The sequence below is a fragment of the Plectropomus leopardus genome, chromosome 18, assembly GCF_026936395.1.
Source record: "Plectropomus leopardus strain MGB_pleo_1.0 chromosome 18, ASM2693639v1, whole genome shotgun sequence".
Taxonomy (NCBI): domain Eukaryota; kingdom Metazoa; phylum Chordata; class Actinopteri; order Perciformes; family Serranidae; genus Plectropomus; species Plectropomus leopardus.
The window spans coordinates 30,140,181-30,165,337 of NC_142193.1; the positions used below are offsets into that span (position 1 = coordinate 30,140,181).

The following is a 25,157-nucleotide window of genomic DNA, read 5'->3' on the forward strand; positions in this document are numbered from 1 at the left end:
AATGTATATAGTATAGTAATAGTATATATTGTTTGAAAAAAAGTCAGAATATTGAGAATTATGAAGTTTTATTTCTTTGTAACATGCACGACATTTAAAATGGAGCAAATCTTAGAAAAACTACGATTTGTTACACCTCAAAGGATTTAAAGAAAAATATTATAGTGGTTTTTACTTTCCTCCAGTTCCTTCATTTGTCCATCCGTCCCCTCCGTTCCTATTTTGTAGTAACAAAGATGCTAAGAGAAGATCTATTGAAGTAAAACTACACATTTTATTTAGGAACTGTAGTCGAGTAGAAGTGCTAGAGTTGACAGAAAGCAAAGCAAAAGATACTCTCAAAAAATACTTCAGTACTGTAACAAAGTATTATTACATCATTACACTGCACCACTGGAAACCCTCAGGGGGATTCACTGTTTCTTATGGCAAGAAAGTTTATTTAATTATTTTGAAAGTTCCAAAAACAATTTCTTTAAGGATACAAACATTTTTTTAAGAAATACAAAAAAATGTCTTTAATTTATTTCTATTATTTTTCTTTAAATCTTAGGGTGGAGGTTTATTGGACTGGTGTTACAACCTGCTTTTTGTCACTTATAACAGTGCCGTTATGCTCCCCCTCCTGTTATACAAATACATTTTTAAAAAATGATCGCAAAAAGGACACCGAAAACAATCAGCTTTGATTTTTGCAGAAAATGATGATCCAAGAAATATGCAGTTGTGTTATCTGATGTTACGTAAAGTTTGTCCCTGATTTTTGCAGGACCAACTGGAACAAAGCGGTGCAGATGTGCAGCAAGGCCCGGGAGTTTGCCTTGGCCTTGGCCATACTGGAGTGTGCCATCAAACCAGTGGTCATGCTGCCAGTATGGAAAGACTCTCTGGGACACACGAGGTGAAGAAAGACCCAAACTAGTTTTCTGTGTCCCCTCAGCAGAGATTTCTTTAACCTCTTTGGGATACATTATTGTCGACCAAACAAGCTTCCCCATTTAAATGCTAACTTTGCTCCTTATATTCTTGGTGATAAACTGTACTTTCTGTCTTTCCAGGCTACATCGTATGACCTCCATGGAGCGGGAGGATAAAGAGAAGATAAAAAAGCGAGAGAAAAAGCTGGAGGATGAGGAGACACTGCAGCAAGCCACCTGGGTGAAGTACACCATCCCCATCAAGCACCAGGTAAGCACGTCTTTCATCGCTCGTACGGCTCCTCATGTGGCATATAGGTGTATATATATATAGTTTAAGTAATCCACGTTTTTTCACGTACGCCCCACAGTGTTTCTGTGAAATTGTTTCGGTTCTTCTTCTGCTACCTTCATTATTTTGTGCCTCACTCGTGTTTTTCTGGTGAAGGTGTGGAAGCAGAAAGGGGAGGAGTACAGGGTGACGGGGTACGGTGGCTGGAGCTGGGTCAGTAAGACTCACGTGCCACGGTTTGTCCCGAAGCTACCTGGAAACACGAACGTAAACTACCGCAAGGAACTGGAAGGTGAGAGTTAAACTGGCAATATTTGCTTGCTATTTTTTCGTGCTGCTGCTGGCACTTTTGGCTCATAATTTGATTTTTTTTTTTTAGCTAAAATGAGGAAGGAAAATGCAGCAGCTTGCACTAATAAGCAGAAAAATGTGATGGAAACGGAGAAGCAGACTGCTCAAAAGACATTGGAAGGAGCAAAGGAACAAACATCCATCAGCGTGTCGTCTGAGAGCACTTCATCAGGGGAGGACGGCAAACCGGAGACCGCCGAAGACAAAGACGAGGAAAAACTTGAAGAAAAACCCGAGGAGGAGGAGGAAGAGGAGGAGGAGGGAAAGGATGTAGAGGAAAAGAAAGAAGATGAAAAAATGGAGGTGGACTCCTGCCCAGAAACTGCTGCTTCAAGTGATGACAAAGGTAAATGTTTAGATTTCTTCTTTTTGACTTTTATTTTTTTTTTAAACTTTTTATTTCTGTCACAACAACTGTCTTTGCTGCATCCACATAGCCCATACGTTATTTCGCAGTAATGGAATAAATTTTGAGAATTTAGTTAATAATAATGATGATAATAATAATTAAAGAATAGAAATAAGAAAAAATTAGATTAAAAAAGATAAATGATACCCTCTGAAGACAATGAGCAGCAAAAGAAATTACCCCCAAAATAGCAAGAACGTTGTGGAAAGTAAAGAAAATTACCAGAAAATTAATAAAACAAACAAAAGACAAAATGTAGAAGAAAGAAAAAAAAAACAACAAAAAACCAAGGCAAACAAGACGGGTAAAAAGTGTAAATATATGTAAAATAAAAATAATAAAAATAAAAAATATAATAATTCTGTAACATAATTTTAAATATTCAATTATGATAACTACAAGTGTAGTTTTTTCAGAGCTTTTTTGTTTAATTGTTATTATTATTCTGAAATACTTCCCCTGTCCTTAAAAAGAATTTTTTTTTAAATCTACTAATTTCTTGCATTTTGTGGAATATTTCTTAGAAAGCTGTTAAATGCCCTTTTCCTCATAAAAAAGCACCAGTTTGCTCAGGGTTTAAAGGTTCGTATGCTTGTGAAAACGTCACTCTGAGTTTCAGATGGTTAACTGTCCTAAATATTTGGACTTCTTTTGATGCCGTTTTTGGACGGATGAATGTTTCTATCAGCCACTGACCTGCGTGCCTCTTTGTTACAGATAAAGCTGAAAACAAAGGACGCTCTTCGCCTTCTGCGCAACCTTTGAGGGAAGAACCGATGCAGAAGGAGGAGGCGGCCGCGTCAAAGACCTACTACGATGTCGTGAATGTCAGCGAGGGCTTCCAGCTGCGGACTGCGTATAAGAAGAAGGTGAAGCCCTCAAAGCTGGACGGACTTTTGGAGCGGCGGGTGAAACAGTTCACCTTGGAGGAGAAGCAGAGGCTGGAGCGCATGAGACAGGCGTCCCTGCTGTCAAAAATGGTCGCCGCGAAGCCGACGGCCGCCGTTAAGACGGAAGGATCCACATTGGGCAAACAGCAGCCTGCTGTGACCCCGTGTGTGAAAGAGGAGAAGGAAGACAGCCTTCAGGTGAAAGACCACGTGGTCAAGAAGCTCGACTTTGAGCAGGAGCAGACAAAGATAAAGGAGGACGTCGATGTCAAATCAGAAGCAGCAGTACCCAACCACGGCAAGCAGACGGAGGTAAACGCTGTCCACGGGAACTGCGGGGACTCGGTAGCTCACAAAGAAGTGAACGGAGGACCCCTCGCAGCCAACGAGCTCAACAGTAAAAACAACTGTATATCAGACGCAATAGAAAAAACACAGAAGCCGGAGGTGGCTCGAGTGGCGGAGAATGCTAAAAAACGTACGCATGAGGAAATGGAGCAAGGCGGTGGACAGAGCGTGGACCAAAGCAGGACCAGTCCAGTGCAGGTGAACGGGAAAACCGGGGTCAACGCCCCGGCAGACTCAAACTCAGACCCGGGCAGAGTCGAAGGTGACGTCAAAGAGCCGCAGACGGAGCCCGTGAAGTCTCTAATGAACGGAAACCTCTCGCAGAGTGACGTGTCCGACATGTGTCACCCACCTCCGATCAAAGTGCCGAAATTAGAGAACCATGTGGCCGAAAAAGGAGACCCTCTCAGTAAGGATGTGGCCACGGAAAGTGAGGGGGCAGTACCCGCTAAGCTCCCACCCGCAAGCCCTTCTTGCCCGAATAATAATAATAATAATAGTACCAATAATAATAGCGAAGGTTTAAAAACTGCCGTCACCGCTAATGTGGCGTCCCAAAATGCCCAAACAGCTGACCTGTCCAGCAATAATAAGTCTGATGTGACGTCTCCAGCAGCAAGCAGCACATCGTCCTCCGTTACCGCCGCCGCCGCCCAGCCAATCTCCAGGGCCGTTTTCCCTCCGAAGGCTAAACCTCCAGTCACCGACAGCAAGACCTCAAGCAGCTCCATGACCATCAGTAAAGAGTATTCCACCAAAGACCGAGTCAGCCTCCTCAGGTTCTCCAAATCCAAGAAGGCGCGCTCGGGGACGGCCCTGCCGTCCTACCGCAAGTTCGTCACCAAGAGCAGCAAGAAGAGCATCTTCATCCTGCCCAACGATGACCTGAAGAGGATGGCGAGGAGAGCGGGCATCAGAGAGGTGCCCATCTTCAACTACAACGCCAAGCCCGCCCTGGATATATGGCCCTACCCTTCGCCGCGGCCCACTTTCGGGATCACGTGGAGGTTGGTGACACATTAGGCTGTTTGATGCTTAACCGTCTGAAGGCTACTCAAATCAGCTGGATTTATTTTAAAAACACGAGAAAAATACAGTGAGCAACTTAAAGAAATGCCCCAAAAATAAGCAAGAAATTAGAAAAAGTTACAAGAAAATTACCCCAAAAAATAGAAAAAAAATAAAATGAATAAAATTATTAGAATAATAACAATAGAATAAAAAGAGACGTGAAAATGACCTTAAAAAGTTGGGAAAAAAACATCTATAATCTATAACATAATTTTAAAGATAGATTTATAATAATTATTCATTTAATTGTTTTTTTTTCTTTTTTTTGGATAATATCTAACAGTCTGTCCACAAATAATTTTCATTTTCATTGTCATTTTTTCACCTTTTACTCTTTTTTTTTTCAATTTTCTCATATTTTCATGAGATTTCAAATAGATTTTTGAGGTTTTAGGGGGTTAAAAACAGTGGTGGTGGAAGTATTTACATCATTTATTTGATGAAAAGTAGTAATACCACGCTGTAAAAATACTCTGAAACAAGTAAACACTGTGCATTGAAAATGTTACTGTAGTAAAAGTAAGTAAGTGTAATCAGGATCATGTGCTTAAAGTATTAAAAGTAAATGTACTTAATCCAGAAAAGTCTAGAAACAACCAAAAAAAAGCAACGTAGGCTGCAGGGAAACTGGGTGGCTGGCTGCAGGATGATTCACGCGTATACGAGGATGATGTCAGAGCCGGTTTGCCCGCCAAAAATAAATAAACTTCAGTTTTTTCTGACTGTCCCTGTCCAGGTACCGCCTCCAGACGGTGAGGTCGCTGGCCGGGGTCAGCCTGATGCTGAGGCTGCTGTGGGCCTGCCTCAGGTGGGACGACATGGCGGTGAAGCCTTCTGCTGCGGTGGGGACGACACGGAAAGGTGAGAAAACGCCGACGTCTTCAATCGTACTTGTTTTTGGGGACGGCCGATATCGATTTCTCAGGGCAGATACCAATTATTAGTAGTTAATGAGACCGTTATTTGGAAGTGATATGCATTTACAATTAAAACAAAAATCTTTCTGTCAATACTTAAAATTCAAACACAAAACTTTGTTAAATGACTTTAGCAAATGTTAATCAAAGCTGAAACATCAAATACAGCAAGTTCCCACTTTTTCTTTTTTGAATAAAGTCAAGTGAAAATTTAAATATAATATAAATATAAATACAGCTCCCTGAGGTTTTACAAAGTAAAAGTTACTCCCAGTTGACTTTGTCTTTGCACTTTTAATTGATTAATTTTATCAGCAAAATGCCAAATATCAGTGTGAATAAAAGGCCCGGCCGATAATTACATAACATATTTAACACTTTATTTTTTATCGTTTTTACAAAAGTGTTATAAAGAACCAGAGAAGCAAAAAATGGACAGAGGACACAAAATGGTCTTGATTGACATTTATTACCAAAAAAATATTCATCCCTATGACTCGTTCAGAGGTGTAGTCTTGTCGATGAGATGTAAACATCGTCGATTTCTCCCTTTTCTCATCCTGTGAGTTAACGCTTCGATAAAAATGGATTTGCAGATTCTAATCTCATCTCCTCTGTTTGACAGAAACTTTGAGTCCACCTTTAACGCTTGTAGTAAAATGATCGTTTAATGGTTCCCTTTTGGAATAATTGTGCTGGTTTGATTTATTTTTTGCTGCAGAAACCACGGAAACGGACATCACCACAACAGAGATCATAAAACGAAGAGACGTGGGGCCTTACGGCATCCGCTCAGAGTACTGCATCAGGAAGATCATCTGTCCGCTGGGAAACAGGGACACTCCCAAAGGTAAACGCGAAACGTCACAAACAACGGACAAATAAGGACAAATTATCAAGATCGACTGCTGTCAGAATTTTGGGTTACTTTTTTTAAATAATTTGCACACTTATTTGCATATTTTTTCTTCTTTATTGCTCTTTTTAATCTTTTTTTTGTTTGTTTCTCTTACTATTATTATTTTTATTTTATTTTTTTCTATTCTGTTTTATTCTATGTTAAGTGCCTTCTTTTGCGTATATATTTGCATTATTTTGCTTTTGTAATGAATATTTCATTCAGTTGCTGCTCTCTCATTTGCTGCTATAATAAAACAATTTCCCCCACAGCATTAATAAAGTATTTCTATTCTATTCTTTATTACGTTTGTTTCTCTTTCCTCGTGAGTAGAAACTCCGACTCCACAGAGGAAAGGCCTGCGCTCGAGCGCCTTGAGGCCCAAGAAGCACGAACCAGCCAAGCTGACGGGGCCTGTCGCCGTGGAAACATGGGTGCCTGAGGAGGACCTGGAGCTGTGGGAGATCAGGGCCTTTGCAGAAAGGTGAGAAACACACACCTTTGCCTCCACACCTCCCCCGCCCCAAAACTGTATTGTTTTGAGAAAACTGAATTAATTGACAGAGCACCGATTCACCTGATTTCCCTGATTTCACAGAGTGGAGAGGGAGAAGTCTCAGGGAATCGATCCCTCGAAGACCGGCAGTAGTCTGAAGACGGCCGAGGACGTAAAGGCCCATCTGGAGAATCAGCTCAAACAGGCCAGACTGGCTGCTCAGCAGGTGGGAACACTGTACACACGCACACACACACACACACACACACACACACACACACAAAATTTTCTGGTTAAAGCCTGATTTATAGTAGGGAGCTGGACATTTTCTATGTGTCTGAGTTAACAAAATAGACATATTTTGTCTGCAAAAAGCGCCACTTGACACTTTGCTTTAGTTTTGCATAGGGCTGGGTGATAGGGCTTTAAAATAATAATGATAATAATAATATAATGATAATAATAGATTTTATTTGTTATGCACTTTACATTTGAAACAAATCTCTACATGCTACATGGTAAAATGAAAATATGTATATTATTGTAAAATAATATATGTTAAATACTGTAATATTTTTAATGCCCTACACTATATATATATATATATATATATATATATATATATATATATATATATATATATATATATATATATATATATATATATATATATATATATATATATATATATATATATATATATATATATATATATATAAAAACTGCAGTTGAATCAATATTTTTGTGTTTTAGTAGTAGTAGTAGTAGTAGTAGTAGTAGTAGTAGTAGTTTAAATGACATTTGCAAAAATATATACGTATATGTGTATATATATATATGCACACACATACATATATATTTGTACATGTCATTTAAACTAATCTACTAAAATACAAAATTATTGAATAAACTGCAGTTACACGAAAGTTAAATAAAGTAGCTGCTATTATATTATAATAAAGTTGAATACACTACACTACTGTTATAATAACGTTTAATAAAAGTACTTTTATGATGACATTTTAAAAAGTATTGTTCTAAGTAAATAAATCAGACACATGGGGCTTTTATTTTGAAGGACCTTGCTTGTCTCAGCCACAAAGTGTTGATGTTTTTGCTGTGGACTTGAAAGTTTTGGTGTGTGTGTGTGTGTGTGTGTGTGTGTGTGTGTGTGTGTGTGTGTGTGTGTGTGTGTGTGTGTGTGTGTGTGTGTGTGTGTGTGTGTGTGTTTATATACTCACACAATTTAATTTTTTATTTAAAAATCTCTAAAATGTTCTCAAATGTTTGATACAGAAACGTCTGGAGCAGCAGAGACCGGCTACGCCCGCCTCCACTCCCACAGCAGCCGCCACCACCACCTCGGCCAGCACTCCCAGCAGCCCCAGCACCCCGCTGTCCACGGGCCAGAGGACGGGTCAGGTCACATCCGGGACTAAGATGGTTTTGGCCTCCAAACTGGGCTCTCCTGTTTCCTTCCAGCAAGACAAAAACTTCCATCAGTCCTTTGCTTCCTGGGTCAAGCAGGGTCAGACCAACAACAGCTCAGGTGAGACGACGAGGCGATTTCGTCAGATCGTTGAAATCCTTCGTTGAGATGTGTGTGTGTGTGTGTGTGTGTGTGTGTGTGTGTGTGTGTGTGTGTGTGTGTGTGTGTGTCACTTTGTCACTTTTTTGAAGGTTTTCACTTTTTATTTTTGAATTTTTGGGGGTTTTTTTTTTAATCGTAACTTGGTGGCATCATAATGGAACAAATACATTGTAATGTGCATAGAGAGCCGACCAATCAGAGCAGACTTTGCTTCCAGCCGACCAATCAGAGCAGACTGTTTCTCAGTAGGCGGGATGTAAGCTCAGACAGACTGTTTGAAACCTGTTCTAATAGACCCCCAAAATACAAATATTATCCCAAAAATGAGCATAATTGGGCCTCTTTAAGCTTTATTCTGAATGGCATTTAAAAAAAAAGTCTTAAAAAGTCTTAAATCTACCCAGCCGTACTGCAGTTTAGAAAACAACATAAATGTTTGGCTATCAGTATTTGTGTTTTATAACTGGTAGTTAAATTAATTACGAAATATATATTAAAAACAATTTTCTTGTGCTTTTCATGCGAGATTTTTATTTTTGCTGTAACTAGTAACTAAAGCTTTGAGATAAACGTAGTTAAGTAAAAAGTACATTTTACACAAGTATAAATTAACATGAAAAGAAAATAATCAAGTACAACACAAGTACCTCAAAAAACAGCTTTTTTAAAGAATAAAAATTCAAAAAAAAAAATCATTGTTTGTCCACCACTTCTTGTTTTCTAAGAAGTCAATCACTGGCATGACTTTCCACAGCTGTTCGTTTTTTGTGTGTGTCAGTTTTCCACATTAGTAAATGTGCCAAAATAACTGTGTGGCTCGTGGTGTCCACTTTCAAAAAAAACCTGGATTTTCAATTTGAGCCTTCATATCCTAAAGGGCTACCTCAGAATTTAAAGCCAAAGCAGTGATCCCAAATTTTCCAAATATCAGCCCCTTTTGTTGACTCAAATCTTCGGGTGGACACCACAGCCGTGGACCGGCCGTCGCGGCGGCCCTTGCGGGTGTGCGTGACTGCAGGTGGCGTGGTGTGTCTTGCAGCCTCCACTGGCTCGGTGGCCGGCGGCATCACCACCTCCGAGCAAACCTTCCAGATCGCTGGCAGCCCAGTGACTGTGGCTGGCCAGGTCCTCGCCGCCAAACTCCCGCTCCCCGCTAACAGCAAGATTGTCACGCTCAACATGCCCACCACTCAAGGAGGTAGGGAGCACGAGTGTCATCCATTTCTGCCGGTTTGTGCCTCCGCTCGCCAGAATGGATGGACGAGTGTCCGGTGACGGTGACGGGCTGAATTTATCAGCGCCGAGCATGACTGATACCACCGGTGTTTTTTTAATTTCGTCAAAATTTCATTTTGATTTTTTTGGCTCCGCTTTTCTCTCTGTTGTGTATAAACTGCTGTTGTCTCGTGAACTAAAGCTTTTTCTTTTTTGTTTTTAAGAGATTTTCCCCCCAAACACACACACAGTGCATGCCTCGTGTTTCTGTGCATCAGAGATACTCAGCTTGCTTTGCTCAGGGGCCACTTCCTAAAAATGACACGGGGCCAGTCGCAGCAGCCCCATACATGTTTAGAGGAATTTAGGACATTTCAAGGATTTTTGGATGTTTCAAGGACATTTCAAGGATTTTTTTGGATGTTTCAGGGATTTTAGGATGTTTCAAGAATTTCAGGACGTTATTTGGATTTAAGAAAGTTTCTATGATCTCAGGATATTTCTAGGATTTTAAGATGTTTCCTCTGATTTTTAGGATGCTTCTTGTTTTCTCAGATTTTTATACAGACTCTAGGACATTTCAAGAATTTCGGGACATTACTCAGATTTAAAGACATTTCTAGCATTTTAGGACATTTTTAGGATTTTTTGCGACTTTTCTCGGATTTTACACCATTTCTTGAATTTTAGGATGATTTTAGGACATTTTTAGACTTTTAGAACATTTCTAGGATTTTAGGACATTTCTGTGGTTACGGGGAATTCCTAAGATTTTAAGACGTTTCAAGGATTCTAGGACTTTTCTCTGATTTTTGGCTATTTCAAGAATTTCAGGATGTTCCTGGGATTTTAGGCCATTTCTTGGATTTTAACGCAGTTAAAAAACAAGCTCTATTTTGAAGCTGTTTGATGCACTCTGGCACCTGAGGCCAGCTTCGGTCTGCAGGCTATAGGTTGAGTGTCCCTGCTGTACATTTATGACCTTCTTCATGCACCTAGTGCATATTTGCTTCTTTCCTTACGTTATCGTTCTTATCAACAGGTGTAGTCCAGCAGAAAGTCCTGGGCATTTTCCCCTCTGGGCCGCCTGCGAACCTGAGGACGTACAGCACGCTGCATCCTACGACTGGCAACATCAACCTCAGAGCCACCACCTCCTCAGCCACCCAGCAGCAGGTCTTTTGTCTTTGTTTCCAGTTTTTGCTTCAAACTGGGGGAAACATTAAGCACAATTACTGATGATTTTACCGTTGTCTTCCAGACCATCACCGCAGGAGGCCAAATACAGCCAGTCACCACCATGACCCAGGCCCCGGCCCCGTCTACCTCTGTGGGCGCAGCAGCAGCGGTCAGAAGTCCAGCGCTGGCTCAACAAGGTGTTCTGTCCAGCTGATTATTCCTTTTTGCAAGTGAAGGTCTGCAGCCTTTGTGGCTCGTGTCTTACAAATTAAAACATTCTCGCTTCGTCCTCGTTCCCTCCAGGCCAACCTCAGCAGACCGTGACGCAGACGGGTCCTGGTTCCACGCCTGTGCAGACGACTGCGGCTCAGAGAGCGGCGGGTCCTGCTCCGTCACCTCATGCAGCCACCGCAGCTCCCGGACCTGCACCTGGAGCTGCCCCCCAAACCAACAGACCTCAGCAGGGTCAAGTTAAACTCACTATGGCACAGCTCATGCAGCTCACACAGGGCGCTCAGGTGAGGACACTTTTTATTGTCTTCTCCCTGCTGGTATGATAATTATTATAATTTTCTTCTGTTGTAAAAGTCCATACATCAGTTTGAATAGTATTTTTTTACCCTTTTTTTAAGTTGTTGTTTTACTATTATTTCAGTTTTGTTTTTTATACTTTAGTTAATTCGTATTTTACCATGAATATCAGAGTAAAAAGTTTACATAAAAGAACAAACAGACTGAAAACAAAATAGCAAAAGGTTAAAAAAAACAGTAAAAACAGTAAAACTTCTCTCCAGTATGATGGAGTGGAATTTTATATTGATAATTCACTGTAAGCTGAAAGCAATATTCCTTTTGTCTGCGTCTCTGCAGGGTGGAAACCCAGGTCTGACAGTGGTGATCCAGGGTCAGGGCCAGACCCAGGGCCAGCTGCAGATCATCCCACAGGGTGTAACAGTCATCCCGAGTCCTGGTCAGCAGCTAATGCAGGCGGCGATGCCCAACGGTCAGGTCCAGCGCTTCCTCTTCACCCCCATGCTCCCCTCCTCATCAGCTCCAAATACAGCAACTGCACAGGCAACTCAAACCCAAATGTCAACTCCAGCTCAAGCCAGAGGCCCCGCACAAGTCCAGACGACTCCCTCGGCCCTCGCCCAAACCCAGATGACGGCGCCTGTACCTGCCCCGACACAAATGCCAAGTTTGGCCCCCGCAGCTCCCGTGCAAACCCAAGTCGCAGCCGCGACCCCGTTATCAGTCCCGGCACCGTCTCAGATATCCACTCCTGTGCCCGCCCTTCCAAACGTTGCAGCCCAGGCCTCCACAAAAGTTTTGTCCTCCACACCCGCCTCTGTCCCCGCGCAGCCTCAAGTGGCGAGATCTGTGCCCTCCCCAGCACAAAACGCAGGCCCGGCTATGTCTCAGACACAAGTCTTCGCCTCAGCATCAATCCCTGCACAACACCAAGCCCCCGCTGTGGTGCAAACCCAAGTCTCCGCCCCGACCCCATTCCCTACACAAACCCAAACTGCAGCGTCGCTCCCTGTCCTGGGTAAATCTGCACCTCAAACCCAGGTCCAGACACATGCCTTTAGCCCCGCCCCTGCTTTAGCCCCCATCTCAGTCAAAGCTGCTGCTCAAGTTGCTGCTACAGCGGCCGCTTCCAACCCGGCCCAGATGCCTGCTTCTGCTTCCCTTCCCTCGCCCGTCCAAGCTCCGACCCCTGCTCTCGCTCCCGTCTCTGCTCCGGTCATCGCCGTTGTGTCCACTCAGATCGCTGTCCCGTCCCCGGCCAGAGCTCTCACCCAGATCCAGGCCACAGCTCCCGTTCCCCTTCACGCCGCTGTAGCCAGCGCCATCGTCACACCAGTCACAGCCACCTCCACAACACCTTCAGTGCCAGGTAAAGAACGCGCAAAAACTGCAGTTCTTTGCAGTGACGCGCCGTCACGTGCAAACAGCCTGTTTGATATTGTATCTTAGTGAAACTGGTCATTTACCCCGCTGACGTCAGCACCGTGTTTTTGTTCATATATGGGTTTTAATACTTTGTTTTTTTGTTCTTGCAGCTCTGATCGAGCAGAAGGCAGCTCAGCCGCAGGTTTGGACTCCGGCCGCATCCCAAGCTCAGACTCCAGCCCAGCAGGCTCAGACACCTGCCCCCGCCTCTGCTTCAGTCTCCATACACTCACCTGTCACCACTCTGCCTCAAGCATCTCTTCCTCCTCCAGCTCCAGGACAAATCCAGCACCCTGCTGTGGCATCCATGCAGCAGGTGTCTCAAATCCCGGTCCCACCGGTGCAGGTTCATATGGGACTACCGGTCTCTTCTGTTGTTACCACTGTCAGACCCACGCAGCCTCCGCTTCAACCGCAGCGTCAAGCCCAGATCCGTGCACAGATTCAGGTCCAGCCCTTTGGTCAGGTCCAACAGATGCCGCACATTCAGACCCAAGCACAAACCCAAAACCACCCCCAGGTCCGAGTCCAGTTTCAGCCCCAAACTCAACCACCTCAACCCCAAATACAGACCATTTCTCAACCTCAGGTGCAGTTTCAGTCTCAAAATACCACTTTACCCCAGCCCCAGGTCCAGGCCCAGCTCCAGTCCAGGGCCCAGCCTCAATACCACCCCCAGGTTCAGGCCTCGTTTCAAACACAGGCTCCAACCCAGTCCCAGGCTCAGCAACAGCCTCAGGTCCAACAGCAGCCCCAGGTTCAGTCTCAGGCCCAAACTCAGCTACATACCCAGGTCCAGGTCCAGTTCACGCAACACAGCCAGGTCCACCAACCTCAGGCCCTGCAGCAACCCCAGGTCCAAACTCAAGTCCAAGCGCAGCCCCAGTTCCAAGTCCAGTCACCGCCGCAGACCCAGGTCCAGCAACAGCTTCAGGTCCAAGTCACGTCCCCGCAGCGCCCAACTCAAGCCCAAACACAAACCCAGTTTCAAGTCACATCACCGCAGCGCCCAAATCAAGTCCAAACCCAGCAAACCCAGTTTCAAGTCCAGTCACCGCCCCAGACCCATGTCCAGCAACAGCTTCAGGTCCAAGTCCAGTCACCGCAGCGCCCAACTCAAGCCCAAACCCAGCAAACCCAGTTTCAAGTCCAGTCACCGCCCCAGACCCAGGTCCAGCAGCTTCAGGTCCAAATCCAGTCTCCACAGCGCCCAACTCAAGCCCAAAACCAGCAAACCCAGTTCCAAGTCCAGTCACCACAGCGCCCAACTCAAGTCCAGACTCAGCAAACCCAGTTCCATGTCCAGTCTCCGCAGCAGACCCAGGTCCAGCAACAGCTTCAGGTCCAAATCCAGTCACCGCAGCGCCCAACTCAAGCCCAAACCCAGTTCCAAGTCCAGTCACCACAGCAGACCCAGGTCCAACAGCTTCAGGTTCAAGTCCAGTCACCGCAGCAGACCCAGGTCCAACAGCTTCAGGTCCAAGGCCAACCCCAAGTCCAAGCCAAGCTCCAAGTCCAGTTCCAGCCTCAGAACCAAACTCAAGTCCAAGCGCAGCCTCAGCTCCAGGTCCAGTCTCCGATCAGGCATCAGCTCATCACCGTTCCAGGCCTCCAGCAGCCGGTCCAGCTCCTCTCAGCTCTGCCACCCCACGTTGCGGCCCAGATACAAGCCCAAATCCAGGCTCAGGCCCAGCAACAGGGTGGCACAGTTCCCCAGCAGATCAAACTTCAGCTTCCCATCCAGATCCAACAGGCAGGGGGGCAGATCCAGGCCCACCAGATCCAGAACATGGTGACCATACAGGCACCGGCGAGTGTCCAGGAGCAGATCCAGAGGATGCAGCAGCAACAGCAACAACAGCAACAACAACAACAACAGCAGCAACAACAACAACAACATCAACAACAGCTGCAACAGAAACCAAAGAAGAAGAAACACCACGAGGCTAAAAGAGAACAGAAAGAGCAGAACGTGCAGGCCATCAGCCCCGGGGACGGCATCCAAAAACAGGTGTGTCTCCAAAACAGCAATTCACAGTGGGCGGGTTTCCATTACAGATTTACACAAAACTTCAGAAATATTTTCAGAATGACAATTAAACACAATTGTGAGACGACTGCGTTTCCACTGAGTGATGTTGTGCGACTTCTCCTGTCGCAATAACATTGTTTTTTCAAAACTGATGTGTTTCCATTAGCTGTATTTTATATTCGCAATTTCAGTTTGTGCAATTTGAGGGTTAATAGAAATCTGCTGGATGATTATTTTATTACCGCATTTAGAAACTGCAAATATTAACAAAGAGTTTCTGTCGTCAGGTGGTCGTGAAGCAAAATGCCACAGCAGAACAGCTGAAACAGAGGAAGACCCTGGCTGCAGCTGAGCGAGAGGAGAACCAGAGGTTTGGGCCTTATAACACAGAATTATGCCTCTTTAAGACAAATATTCAATCATATTTTCATGGTATTCAGTGCACTTCCCTCCAAACTTGCTGTACATGCAGGGTTTCCCACACATTCATTTATTCATGGTCGCCGCCTCACATATATTTTTGGAGCTGGACTGTTGATTAGGACCACAGATGGAATATTTAGTTATTTGTAGCGCAATTGTAGCAGAGATGGCGCAGCCAAACGTCAGGAGCATTGAAAGTGAAACTTAAATGTTGGTTCTGCTGGGTCTAAAACTTTGCTTTCACTTACAAACAGCTCCTCCTCTTATCTGTAGATGTGAACTGATCAGCTGTGAACTGATCAACAGAGTGACAAACTGCTGCTGAGGAAAAAATCAACAACACTCTTAAATGCTCATATATAAGTGTTTTGGGGGTTCAGTTGCTCTTTAATTGAATTTCTTTTGCCACTTGTCGTCTTTCCGTTTTCAGAATGATCGTGTGCAACCAGGTGATGAAGTTCATCCTCGACAAGATCGAGAAGGACGAGAAGCAGGCAGCTAAAAAGAGAAAGAAGGAGGAGGTGGTGGAGCAGAAACGCTCCAAACAGAACGCCACCAAGCTGACCGCGCTGCTCTACAAGCACAAGGAGCAGCTGAAGGCCGAAATCCTGAAGAAGAGGGCGCTGCTGGACAAGGAGCTGCAGCTGCAAGTCCAGGTTAGCACCCAGTCTGTCTTTATGTAGACGGTTATTTAGAGCGTGAGATATCCAGGAATCGTTCTTCAGAGAGGAGAAACTGAACTTTACGTTAAAATATCAGAAAAAAACTTTTAAAATGTTAAAATACCCTTATTTCTATGGTCAGAGTGCCTTGGAGGGTTTTTTCAGTTTTTTCAAATCCTAGCGTATCCCCACCCAAAAAGCACCTCGAACAGACTCCTGGATTTCTGCATTACTATGTTTGCATATCCACCTCCACTGTTTGCACATTTATTTGCACGTTTTTTCTTTTTTATTGCTTTTTAAAATCTTTTTGGCTTTTCTTTTTCTGTACAGACTGTGCATATCTTTATTATTATCACTGTTATTTTATTCTGTTTTATTCTATGTTAAGTGCCTTCCTTTGTATGTATAATTGCATTATATTTAACTAATATTTTATTCAGTTGCTGCTGTTATCAGTAAAGTATTTCTGTTCTTTTCTGTTTACATCGTCTCGTTCTCAGGAGGAGCTGAGGCGCGACATCGCCAGGCTGCAAAAAGAAAAGGAGAAAGCTCGAGCTGCCATCACCCAGGCCGCCGCGGCGACAGTCAAAGCGGCCTCCTCCCACTCCTCCCATCCCTCCCACTCCACACATTCCTCCCACAGCTCCCACTCATCATCCACCTCATCCTCCTCGTCCCACAAACGAAAGAGGGAAGAGGAGCGAGACAAAGACAGAAACAGAGACAGGGACAGGCATCATCACGACAAGGACAAGAAACGGGACAGAGACAAGGACCGGGACCGATGTAGAGAGAGAGACAAAGACAGAGACGGGGATCGGGAGAGGGAGAGAGACCGAGAGCGGGACAGACATCGGGACAGGGACAGAGACAGAGACAGGGACAGGGACAGGGACAGAGACAGAGACAGGGACGGAGATTCCAGCTCACTGAAACACAAGAAGAAAAAGAAGCTGTCTTCTACCTCAAAGGATCACAAGAAGGACACCAAACTGTACTGTATCTGCAAAACGGCCTACGACGAGTCCAAGTAAGAAACCTCAGCTGCTGGGACGACGTTACCACATACCACTGCAGTGCTCGCTTAGTGTCGTCATGGCGATTTAAAGGGAGAGTTTGGGTTTTTAAGAAGTGGAGTTGTATGCGATATTTGCCCATAGTCAGCGTATTATAAACGGTTGGTCTGCCTTTAGTTTGGAGCAGCTGGAGTCCGACATGGAAGCTCAGCAGTGAACGCTGCGGACGAGGCAGCAAAACCCTTAAACTAGTATAAAATGAAGAAAACTAAAAAACGCATCCATCCGTCTGCATCCATTTTTCCACCCACTCAATACGAAATTGAATTGGCTTAGTTAGAGACAGACGAAGGCCTTTGTCTCAAGGCGGGTCTCCACTAACCCTCAAATTGGAAAAAAAAAATGGAAAAAAAAAATTTTTACATTCACATGAGGTGGTATTTCAGGCAATTTGAAAAATCCATATTTTGCAAAACTGCAATGAAAACCCTTTTTAGTCTTTTCTAGGTCACATGATGCTATGTCTATGTGCTTGTCAGTAGGAACTGGCTCCCATGATGCAGCAGGAGCTACAAGAGCTGTTATTGCATCACATAACTCTGAGAAAGTTGAGCGGATTATCCGGAAGTTTTGAATCCACATTTCCTCTTTAAAATTGTGGACTATCAGCTCCCAGAAATCCGTCATACGTGGCCGCTCCCACGTATAAGGGGCTCACCTTTCAATCATGGCTCCATAACACGCCTACGTGGCCTTGGATTGGAAATAATGACGGCTAGCGCGGTGGCTGCAATAGAAATAAAGGTGCTAATGTTTCGAACATCCGTTGCCATGGTTACTGGGATGTTACATCACTCGGTGGAAAAGTACTCATCTTCAAAAATATCTTTCAAGTTTTGCGCCAATCTGTAATGGAAACCCGCCTTTAATTGCCGTTTTGTAAAAAAGTTCTTCTCAGATAACTGACTTTCCTCCCGACAGTCAGCGCCACTCTGCCATTGCGTCCCATGTGGTGGTCAAAGGTGGAATTGCAGCTTGAGTGACTGAAATAAAACGTTTTTTTTTTTTAATTCCTTAACGGTGCTTGAAAAATGTTGTTACAAAGCAGATTTTTCTTTTTTGCATTTTTGGGAAAAGTCCGCACCGGTTTATATGTCTGTGGTCTGCACATATCCCCGGGTATGGACGAGTATATTTAAGTTCAGATTGACCAAAGTTACACGATTATAGCTAACTGACTGAAGCAGTGACAGACCAGCAGCTCCTGCGTTCTGCAATGTTAAATTACTGTTTTTGACAAAGGCAGGGCAATATAAAAGCTTCAGTTCCCCGTCGGAAAGATATTCCTTTTTTTAGGGTGTTATAATGTGTTTTGCTGCTGCCTCGTCTGCAGCAGTACATTGCTTAACTTCCGTGTCGGACTCCAGCCTGCATCTCTAAACTTTGGGCCTCGTGCAGCCTCGCTTCAAAATATCCACAAAATCCCTTTAAATGAGACAAAAACTTCCAATCTCTTCTTCAGGTTTTACATCGGCTGCGACTTGTGCTCCAACTGGTTTCACGGCGCGTGCGTCGGCATCACGGAGAAAGAGGCGAAGAAGCTGGAGGACTTTGTGTGTAACGACTGTAAACGCGGTCAGGAGGGAGGAAGCAACGAGGAGCTGTACTGCATCTGTCGGACGCCATACGACGAATCACAGTATGGCTCCCCATTAACCCTTTGACACCGGGATCGTCATCAGTTTTCCTGTATTTGGACAACTTTCACAAGTTTTTTAACCCTTTAAAACTTTAGTTATTTGGTGCAGTTTCTTTCGAAAACATTGACCAACATACGAGGGAATAGACAGTTAGCAACTTTACAAAAAATACCCCACAAATTGCAAAAAAATAGCGAAATGCAGCAAGAAAATGACCTAAAAATGATCTTTTGAGGATCATTAGAAAATTTACAGATAGTTAGGGGAAAATATCAAGGAATCGATATTTATTTTTTATTATTATTTATTTATTTATACTTATTTTCTGGTAGTTTTCTGTTTTTTTTAAATTGTTATAATAATGATAATGATAGTAATTTATTTGTATTTTAATTCCTTCTGAAGTTGCTTATTGGCTACTTTTCATGTTTTTGGAAAAAAAAACTCAATCCAATTTGCTCGGGTTTCAAAGGGTTAATTACATCACGTGTCCGCAGCGTCATACATCTTTGCTTTGATCGTGTACTTAACCACGACGCGTCATATTTTCCCCTCAGATTTTACATCGGCTGCGACCGCTGTCAGAACTGGTACCACGGGCGCTGCGTGGGCATCCTGCAGAGCGAGGCCAACCACATCGACGTGTACGTCTGCCCGCAGTGTCAGTCCACAGAAGACGCTATGACAGTCCTCACGCCGCTCACCGACAAAGACTACGAGGGGTTGAAAAGAATATTACGTTCGTTACAGGTACGGAACCTCGTTTTGTCAAGCTGGTTTTAACTGATATTAAAGACATTAAAGATAAACAAAACCAAAATAAAAAAGTGCTCAGTTAATGTATGAAAAGGACCAAATTAAAAAGCAGTTAAAACAACAGCACTATAAACAATTTTAATTTTAAAAACCTGACATGAAATATAATATCTTTTGAATTGACTTTTTCCGTTTTCTTTTTTTTGTTACTAAATTAAATTGTTTTTTCACATTGTTTTTATTCCCAATATGGTCGTTATTGTACAGTAGCAGAAAAACATCTGGGACACACAAACACTTAAAAAAAAAAGATGACAGTGTTAACGAGATATTAAGATAAAGCATAAAAAATATATATATATATCAAAAGCTTTTCAGCATCCAGCCATCAATTTCTCAAATCCACAAGAAATTCTGCATATCACTGACAGTCTTTTCCGAAGCTTTTGGTGTTTTTGGTAGTTGTGTAACCGTTTGTTGTTATTTTTACAGTCTCATAAAATGGCCTGGCCTTTCCTTGAACCGGTGGATCCTCACGACGCGCCGGATTATTATCGAGTAATCAAGGAGCCGATGGGTAAGAACAAACCATCAGAAGTGTTCATCCAGGCAAAAGTGCTCAGGTGCAAGTTAAAAGAACAACTTCACCCTGAACGCTTCAGATTCAGAGTCTGTTTATCTTTCTAAAAAATGAAAATTCAGTTGTTATCTACTTGCCCTCTTTCTCTCTTTGCTGATGGAAAGCGGGGCGCGGCTGTAGATTCACGGGGAAAAGGCGCTGCGCTCGTCTCCCAAACAGTTGAAGCAAATGGTGATTTAAATGTTTTTTAAAAAGTCATAATAAAACCACAAAATGTCTCCATGCTGCTTGTCCAAAGGGAATTTTTTTGGTGATTTGTATAAGAAAAAAAAAGTTGGCAATTTTTGTCCATTTTGGGCGATTTTAAAAAAATATTTTTCTTTAAAAATTTTTGGTAAATTTTAAAGAAAAAAATTGTGTTGTTATATCTGCAGTGTGCAGATACCGCGAGCTCTCGCTGGTCTCGATATGTGAACGTGGCTCCCACACCAGGAGCTACAGGCTGCAACAAGGCCAAAAACAAGACGCCAGTAACATTTTTCAAAACAACTTTGCATGTCGGGGCTTCAGGACACTTCAGGACAGTTTTATTGTGTATTTGCTTCAGTCGTTCGGGAGACGAGCGCAACACGTTTTCCTCGTGAACCTCCAGCCGATCAGCAGAGTCAGCAGATCATGACTGAATTTTCATTTTGGGGTAAATTATCCCTTTAAGGCAACGTTTCTTCCGTTATTTTTTTTTTACAGATCATATCTTAAAAATTTGAAAAGAGAAATTGAGTTTGAAGAAATCATAGCAGTTCTGTGTGACTGGCTTTTCTTCAGCTCTGGAAAACTGCGACACTGAAATGATCCACATAAAACCACTGAAATTTCTCACCACGCTTAGTTCGTGATATTTTATGATATATATTTTCTAATGTAGGAAATGTTCTGAGCATTGTATTTCTTAAAATGACATTTTTCTCTGCCTCCTCGTAGACTTTTCCACAATGGAAACCCGTTTGCAAAAGCGACATTACCACAAGCTCACGGAGTTCGTGGCCGACGTGACCAAAATCTTCGACAACTGTCGCTATTACAACCCCAACGACACGCCCTTCTTTCAGTGTGCCGAGGTGCTCGAAGCCTTCTTTGTACAGAAGCTCAAAGGTTTTAAAGCGAGCAGGTAAGGTCAGGCGCTCCTCCTGCTCCTCCTCCTCCTGCTCCTCCTCCTGCAGACTCTCCAGGTTCTCACGTTTCTCTCCTTTTCCACGCTCATGTTTGCATGTTGTGAAGTCTGTTTCCGGCCACATTGCTGTCATGTCTGTTCTCGGTTTGTGCATTTATTCCGTTCACGTTATATTTTTGCTTATGCCGCTGGCATGTAGTGAGTTTTATTTTGTAGCTGGAGTCGGCTTCAAACTGTCGCTGACGTTAAGGCGTCATGTCGATGTCTTAACTGAACTTTAGGAATATTTACGCACAAAATGATCATCTGTGTGTCACTTACTCACAACGTGTTACTTTGAATTCCTGAAGGAAACGTTGTTTTTTTGTTCCTCCACAGTGAGTAGAGAATTCAAAAAAGTTGATCTTTAATCATGAATTGAAGTTAAAGAGGGTCCACATTTAACAACAATACTATAAATATATCAAAACATCTTTTTTTTTAAATTCTTATACAACTAATGTAAGGCAATGCAGCTTTATTTGCACAGCACATTTATTACAACAGGCAATTCAAAGAGCTTTACAGAGCAATAAAATATAAAAAAAACGTTTTACAGTAAAAGAGATAAGATATACAAGATAAAATCAATTACTAAATGATATAAAATTTTAAAAAATCACCATTAAAAATAGCAAAAGTACAGACAAGAGGTGCCAGTACAAAAAGATAATTTTAAATGATTTTAAAATCAAGTTTTAAGAAAAGTCGTTAGCGGTCATAATGCAGTATAATCCAAGTCTTATTCGTACAGTTGTATACCCAGAACTTCACAAACGTGTATACTTTGAAACACGTCACTATGTGATTGTTAACTAGGGTTGCAGCCGTATGAGATTTCGTGGTACAATAACCATTTTATAAAGTATTTATTGTTTGAACAGTTATTATCAGAGTTGTTGTTTGTTCCTCAGCAGCAGTTTGTTCAGTTTTTTTGTGAAAAATTCATCAGTTAAAAAACACAAAAAATAAAATAACATTAAAAATATTGTTGTGTAACTTAAATTTTGTAAAGTCAAAAAGCTCCAACAGTTAATCACTTCAGTCATCTGTTAAATTTCGTTGTGCGTCTGAAATGTTGAGTGTCGTCCGTACGACGGATGTTAAAATTTACCTGCATGCGAGAAATCCAAAGTTACACATGTGCTGAGTTATTGATGCACAAATGTTCATTTTCGGGGTGAAGTATTCATCAGTGCGGTGTTGCGTCTGTATCGTGTGTCGTCTTTGCATTTGTGCTGCATGCCTTTTGATTTATGCCATCCCATTTTCTTCTTTCTTGCAGATTGTCAGATTCTTAAGTGGGCCAGTCTAGCTGGAGTCTGGACTGGATGCTGGGGTCTCTAGTAATAATGACATGGAAACTTTCCGTTTCCAGAAAAACAAAAACAAAAAAACACAATCATTAACACACACAGACACCAAATGTGCTTTTATGTAAACGCTACCAATTTAACATTTTGGGTAACCATGGAAATATTCAGTTTGAACAGCAGCCATGTTGACGCGCGTTGATCATGTAATCGAGGGACATGCTTTCTTCTCATCATTTCCCAAAATCTGGCCTTTTTTTTTTCTTTTTTTCAACATCAGTGGGATTTTAAATGCATTTTAGTTCCTAACTTGTATTTATTTTCTGTTATACATCTCAGTTGGATTGTCAATCTTACCAGATATTAAAAAAAGTCTATGTAAAGCTGCATATTTTATTATAGAGATATTTATGAGAAGCTGTGTGTTACATCCCTTTGAGTCTGAGCTGCTGAAGGTGGTCGTCTTGAATGCACATTCTTTTTTTATCATGTACAGTGGTTGCGAGATGTATCTAACTGAATGTTTTAAGTAATGATGAGATGAGTAATTTTAGATAATGTTATTTTATTAGACTAAAATGTACTACAAATGTACTACAAAAGGCGAGGAGCTTCCTCACCTCACACAGTAACCTCAGTTTGTGGAAGATTTCCACTGATTAAAGGCATTCCCAGTAAATTACACCGACATGGCTGCAGGATCCCGACCGTAGACGTACAAACACAGACGCCTCGCCGACCGTCGGCACGGTGCAGCGACGCGTCAGCGGGGACGCCGTACAGGAGGGACGAGACGAGCCTGGAAACAAACAACGGCGAACAGGGCAGCTGTGTTTTACTCTGGATAAATAACTTTAAAACGTTATAATTCATTCAGTGCATAAAACAGCATCAACATAGAGCTTGTTCGTCCAAAAAAGTGCCAGTGGAGGATCCCCAACAGATGTCCTAGCTAAGACCCTAATGTCCTAAAATCCTAAAAATGTTCTGAAATATTAGAAATGTCCTAAATTCCCAGAAGCATCCTTAAATCCTGGAAGTGTCCTAAAAAAGAAGAAACTGCCTAAAATCCTTGAAAAATCCTAAGATCCTCCAAATGTCCTAAAATCCTGGAAATGTCCAAGAGTTATACAGATGTCCTAAAATCCTACGACTGTTTAGAAATGTCCTAAAGAACAAACATCTTAACATCCTACAGGCGACCCTAAAATCCCAGAAACGTCTAGAAACATCCTGAAGTCCTACAAACTTTCTAAATTCCAAGAAATGTCCCTAAAAAAAACAGAAATGTCCATAAATCCAGGAAATGTCCTAAAATCCAGGCAGTATCCCAAAGTGCTACAAACAGCCTAAATTCCTAGAAACGTCCTTAAATCCAAGAACTGTCCTAAAAAAACAGAAATGTCCCAAAATCCACAAAATGTCCCAAAGTCCTACCAATGTCCTAAAATCCTAGAAATGTCCCAGAATTATACAGATGTCCTAAAATTTAGAAATGTCCTAAAAAACAAACATCTTAAAATCCTACGGGCGACCCGACAATCCCAGAAATGTGCTAAATTTCTAGAAACATCCTAAATGTCCTAAAGTCCTACAAACTTCCTAAATTCCTAGAAATGTCCTAAAATCCAAGAAATGTCCTAAAATCCAGGCAGTATCCCAAAGTGCTACAAACAGCCTAAATTCCTAGAAACGTCCTTAAATCCAAGAAATGTCCCAAAATCCAAGAAATGTCCCAAAATCCACGAAATGTCCCAAAGTCCTACCAATGTCCTAAAATCCTAGAAATGTGTGGGGCTGCTGCGACTGGCCCCTGGCCCCTGGGCTTTTGTCATTTTACAAAAGTGGCCCCCAAGCAAAACAAGTTGAGAGATAAAAACGTTTTTCGTTTTTTATCCAGAAAAAAACGCAGCTGTCCTGTTCTCTGTAATTGTGTCCACGCTGGTCTCGCCGCTCCAGCGCGGCGGCCGATGAGGCGTCTGTGTTTGTACATCTATGGCGCCGACCCTTTTGCATCCTCTTGTGTCTGTTTGTCACGACAATAACGCGACGGGCTCTCCACTCTCCCCTCCCCCCCTCCTCTCTCCGCATCTGTAGGTCTCATAACAACAAGCTTCAGTGTTCGTCAGCCTCTTAGAGAGCGCCGCACATTGCTCAAACAAAATGCACTTGCCAAGAAAATGGCTCTTTCTGAACTGTAACTCTGTGACAGACTCTGCCTCCTCATGCGTTTTTTGGGATCTGACTGTCGGTGCAGCCGGCGCCGCCGCCGATGCTGCTGCTGCTTTCACGGGACTGTTCAGGCAGAGCTGCCCTCTCGGCTCTAATGGGGACCTTTTTGGACCTGTGTTCTTCAGTGGGACTTCACTGAGTGAGCAACCTGAGCAACTGAGGCATTTCAGAAGAAAGTTTACCTCGGAGAAAAGACTCTTACGGAGCTCTCATATTTCCATGTTTATTTTTTTTATCTTTTTTTTGTCGTTAAAAATCCCTCAGGCCATCCTCGTGGTCATCATGTCCGATCAGAAATAGGAAATACAAACAAAGGAGTTTCACTGAGCATCATGTATCAAGAGTTTTGTGTCTAAATCGGGATCTCACGGTGGAACGTTTTCCCATCTCTCCACTCACCTGTTCGTCTGAAGTGGCATGAAAGACAGTCGTTTAAATATCTGGACATCAGTAGTCTGCTTGGTTAAACTCGTATAACCTACTGAAAGTGCAGTAATAAGCTATTGTAAATGGATCGCTCTGCAGTAGTGACGGACCGAGAAGGATCAACAGTGTATGTGAAGGTTCCTGCCCTGTTTGTAAGAAAAGAAAAAAAAAAGTCAAAATTTTGACTTTGATTATGATTTCTTTTTCTTTTTTTTGTATTACTTCTGAAGAAATATTGATGTATATGGAACTTAATAAAATGGAAAAGACTGAT

General features: G+C 42.7%; 1 protein-coding gene across 4 annotated transcripts in view; it reads left to right on the plus strand.

Moving 5' to 3' along the window:
• LOC121956646 (nucleosome-remodeling factor subunit BPTF-like) overlaps window positions 1-25,156 on the plus strand; it is a 43,862-nt gene extending 18,706 nt beyond the window's left edge. For 2 of the 4 annotated variants that reach the window (XM_042504980.2, XM_042504982.2), the window contains 24 exons: window positions 770-901; window positions 1,059-1,188; window positions 1,366-1,501; window positions 1,589-1,906; window positions 2,687-4,214; window positions 5,015-5,139; window positions 5,917-6,045; window positions 6,427-6,577; window positions 6,692-6,815; window positions 7,886-8,138; window positions 9,220-9,378; window positions 10,438-10,571; window positions 10,657-10,771; window positions 10,878-11,092; window positions 11,445-12,474; window positions 12,641-14,541; window positions 14,850-14,932; window positions 15,416-15,641; window positions 16,151-16,680; window positions 18,189-18,365; window positions 18,924-19,116; window positions 19,615-19,699; window positions 20,684-20,870; window positions 24,323-25,156. In XM_042504980.2, the coding sequence (XP_042360914.2) occupies window positions 770-901; window positions 1,059-1,188; window positions 1,366-1,501; window positions 1,589-1,906; window positions 2,687-4,214; window positions 5,015-5,139; window positions 5,917-6,045; window positions 6,427-6,577; window positions 6,692-6,815; window positions 7,886-8,138; window positions 9,220-9,378; window positions 10,438-10,571; window positions 10,657-10,771; window positions 10,878-11,092; window positions 11,445-12,474; window positions 12,641-14,541; window positions 14,850-14,932; window positions 15,416-15,641; window positions 16,151-16,680; window positions 18,189-18,365; window positions 18,924-19,116; window positions 19,615-19,699; window positions 20,684-20,870; window positions 24,323-24,362 (8,101 nt within the window). In that variant the 3' untranslated portion in view covers window positions 24,363-25,156. Of the gene's footprint in view, window positions 1-769; window positions 902-1,058; window positions 1,189-1,365; window positions 1,502-1,588; window positions 1,907-2,686; window positions 4,215-5,014; window positions 5,140-5,916; window positions 6,046-6,426; window positions 6,578-6,691; window positions 6,816-7,885; window positions 8,139-9,219; window positions 9,379-10,437; window positions 10,572-10,656; window positions 10,772-10,877; window positions 11,093-11,444; window positions 12,475-12,640; window positions 14,542-14,849; window positions 14,933-15,415; window positions 15,642-16,150; window positions 16,681-18,188; window positions 18,366-18,923; window positions 19,117-19,614; window positions 19,700-20,683; window positions 20,871-22,197 lie in introns of all 4 variants that reach the window. The other 2 variants (XM_088090933.1, XM_042504981.2) reach the window with 2 other exon arrangements.
• The last annotated feature ends 1 nt before the right edge of the window (window position 25,157 follows it).